Below are 2,131 nucleotides of genomic sequence, written 5' to 3' on the forward strand. Positions count from 1 at the left end.
TGCTGTTGCTCCTGCTGTCGCTGCTGCTGTTGTTGCTGCTGCTGCTGTTGTTGCTGCTGCTGTTGTGGTTGTTGTTGCTGCTGCTGCTGCTGTTGCTGTTGTTGTTGTTGTTGCTGCTGTTGTTGCTGCTGTTTTTGCTGCGGCTGTTGCTGCGGCTGTTCTTGCTGCTGTTCTTGCTGCTGTTCTTGCTGCTGTTCTTGCTGCTGTTCTTGCTGCTGTTCTTGCTGCTGTTCTTGCTGCTGTTCTTGCTGCTGTTCTTGTTGCTGCTGCGGCTGTTGTTGCTGCTGCGGCTGTTGCTGCTGCTGCGGCTGTTGCTGCTGCTGCTGTTGTTGTTGCTGTTGCTGCGGCTTTTGCTGCTGCTGCTGTTTTTGCTGTTGCTGCTGCTGCTGTTGCTGCGGTTGTTGTTGCTGCTGCTGTGCCCTTTCATCTTGCTGCTGCTCACTTTGGGCATTTGCTGCTTCATCTAAAGCAGCAGCAGCAGCTGCTGCTTCCGTCTTTTCTGCTGCTGATGTTGCAGCCGCTGTTGCCGGTGCGGCTGTTTCTGCTGTTGCAGCTGTTCTTTCTGTTCCTGCTGCTGTTGCTGCTGCTGCTGCTGCTGGGGACGCAGCTGCATGCGCCTTATCTGTCTGCAGCGACTGCAGCTCTGCTTGTGCTTCTGCTAAAGCTTGAATAACAGAATCTTGTGGCGGCAGATCTTTTGCTGCTGTTGCTGCTGCTGCTGCTGTTGCTGCTGCTGCTGGCGCCTCTCCAGCTGCTGCTGCCGGCGCTGTTGCTGCTGCTGCTGACGCTTCTGCTGCTGGTGCTGGTGGCGCTCCTGTTGCTGGTGCTCCTTCTGCTGCTGGTGCTGTTGCTCCTTCTGCTGCTGCTGCCGCTGCTGCTGCTGCTGCTGTTGCTGCAGCGGCTGCCGGTGCCGCTGCCTCCTCTGGTGCTGGCGGTGCTTCTGCTGCTGCTGGTGTTCTTGTTGCGGCTGTTGCCGTGGCTGCTGCGCTTTCTGTTGCTGCTGCTGCTGCAGTTGCTGCTGCAGTTGCTGCCGCTGCTGCTTCTTTGGGCTCGGCCACGGAGCTGTTGGGAGCAGCAGCAGCTGCTGCTGCTTCTTCGGTGCTGCTGATTTGCTCACCTTCTTGTTGTTGTCCCTGCTGCTGCTCCTGCTGCTGCTCCTCCTGCTGCTGCTGTGTTGTCTGTCCCGTATCTTGTCGCTGTTGTTGCTGCTCCTGCTGTTGCTGCTGCGCCTCTTGCTGCTGCTGGTGCTGTTGCTGCTGGTGCTGCTGCTGCAGCTTCTTTGTGTGGCGCCGCTGCCGGCGCTGCTCCTCCGGGTCTTCTGGGTTTTGCTGCTGCTGCTGCTCCTGCTGCAGCTCTTGCTGCTGGCTTTTGTGTTGCTTCTGTTTTTGCCGCTGCTCCTTTTGCTGCTCGTGTTCTTGCTGCTGCTCTTCCTGCTGCTGGTCCTGCTGCTGCTGCTTGCGGTGCTTCGACTTTTGCTGCTGCTGCTGCTCCGGCTGTTGGTCCTGCTGCTGCAGCGGGTCGCCCTGCGAGTCTTGAGTTTTCTTCTTTTGTTTCTTGACCTTTTGCTGCAGGTCCTGCTGCTGCTGCAGCTGCCTTTGCTGCTGCTGCTGCTGCAGCTGCTGCTGCTTCACGTTGTCAGTTTGTCTCCTTCTCGCGAGCTGCTGCATCGTGAGTCCCTGAAGGCTATTTTCAGCAGCAGCAAAAGAGTCTTCTCGTTCCTGCTGCTGCCACCTGGCTTGCTGCAGGAACAGCTGCTGCTGCTGCTGCTGCTGCTGCTGCAGCAGCAACTTGTAGGGCACTGGCGCAGACTTTCTGCTGAGGCCCAAAGGCCCAAATGAAGTTTGGCTAAAAGAGCTGAAGGAGTTTTCTTCATGAGCAGAAGCATTAGATCTGCTGCGGAAGCTGCTCCACTTTTGCTGCTGCTGCTGCTGCTGCTGCTGCTGGTGGCTGCTGCTGCCGTTGTTGTGCCGCCGCCACGCTGCATGCAAAGACCCAGAAGACTCTTCGCGTTCTGCAAAAGAAAGCGACAGTTTGTTCAGCAGCGAAGCAGGCTGCCGCTGCTGCCTCCGCTGCTGCTGCTGCTGCTGCTGCTGCTGCTGCGAGGGGAACTGCAGCAAAGTCAAACTCTTGC

At 57.8% G+C, this 2,131-nt stretch overlaps 1 protein-coding gene across 1 annotated transcript; it reads right to left on the reverse strand.

Annotated features, from left to right (window-relative positions):
* Nucleotides 1-423: 423 nt before the first annotated feature.
* On the reverse strand, nucleotides 424-1,978 carry ETH_00016700 (uncharacterized protein; the record flags this gene model as incomplete). The annotated part of the gene is given in 2 exon segments (XM_013379189.1): nucleotides 424-431; nucleotides 443-1,978. Coding segments are annotated over 2 exon segments (1,544 nt in total), but the record flags the coding sequence as incomplete, so codon positions are not given.
* Between the last annotated feature and the right edge of the window lie 153 nt (nucleotides 1,979-2,131).

The sequence above is a fragment of the Eimeria tenella genome, genomic scaffold (assembly GCF_000499545.2).
Source record: "Eimeria tenella Houghton genomic scaffold, Eth_scaff1559, whole genome shotgun sequence".
NCBI classification, from domain to species: domain Eukaryota; phylum Apicomplexa; class Conoidasida; order Eucoccidiorida; family Eimeriidae; genus Eimeria; species Eimeria tenella.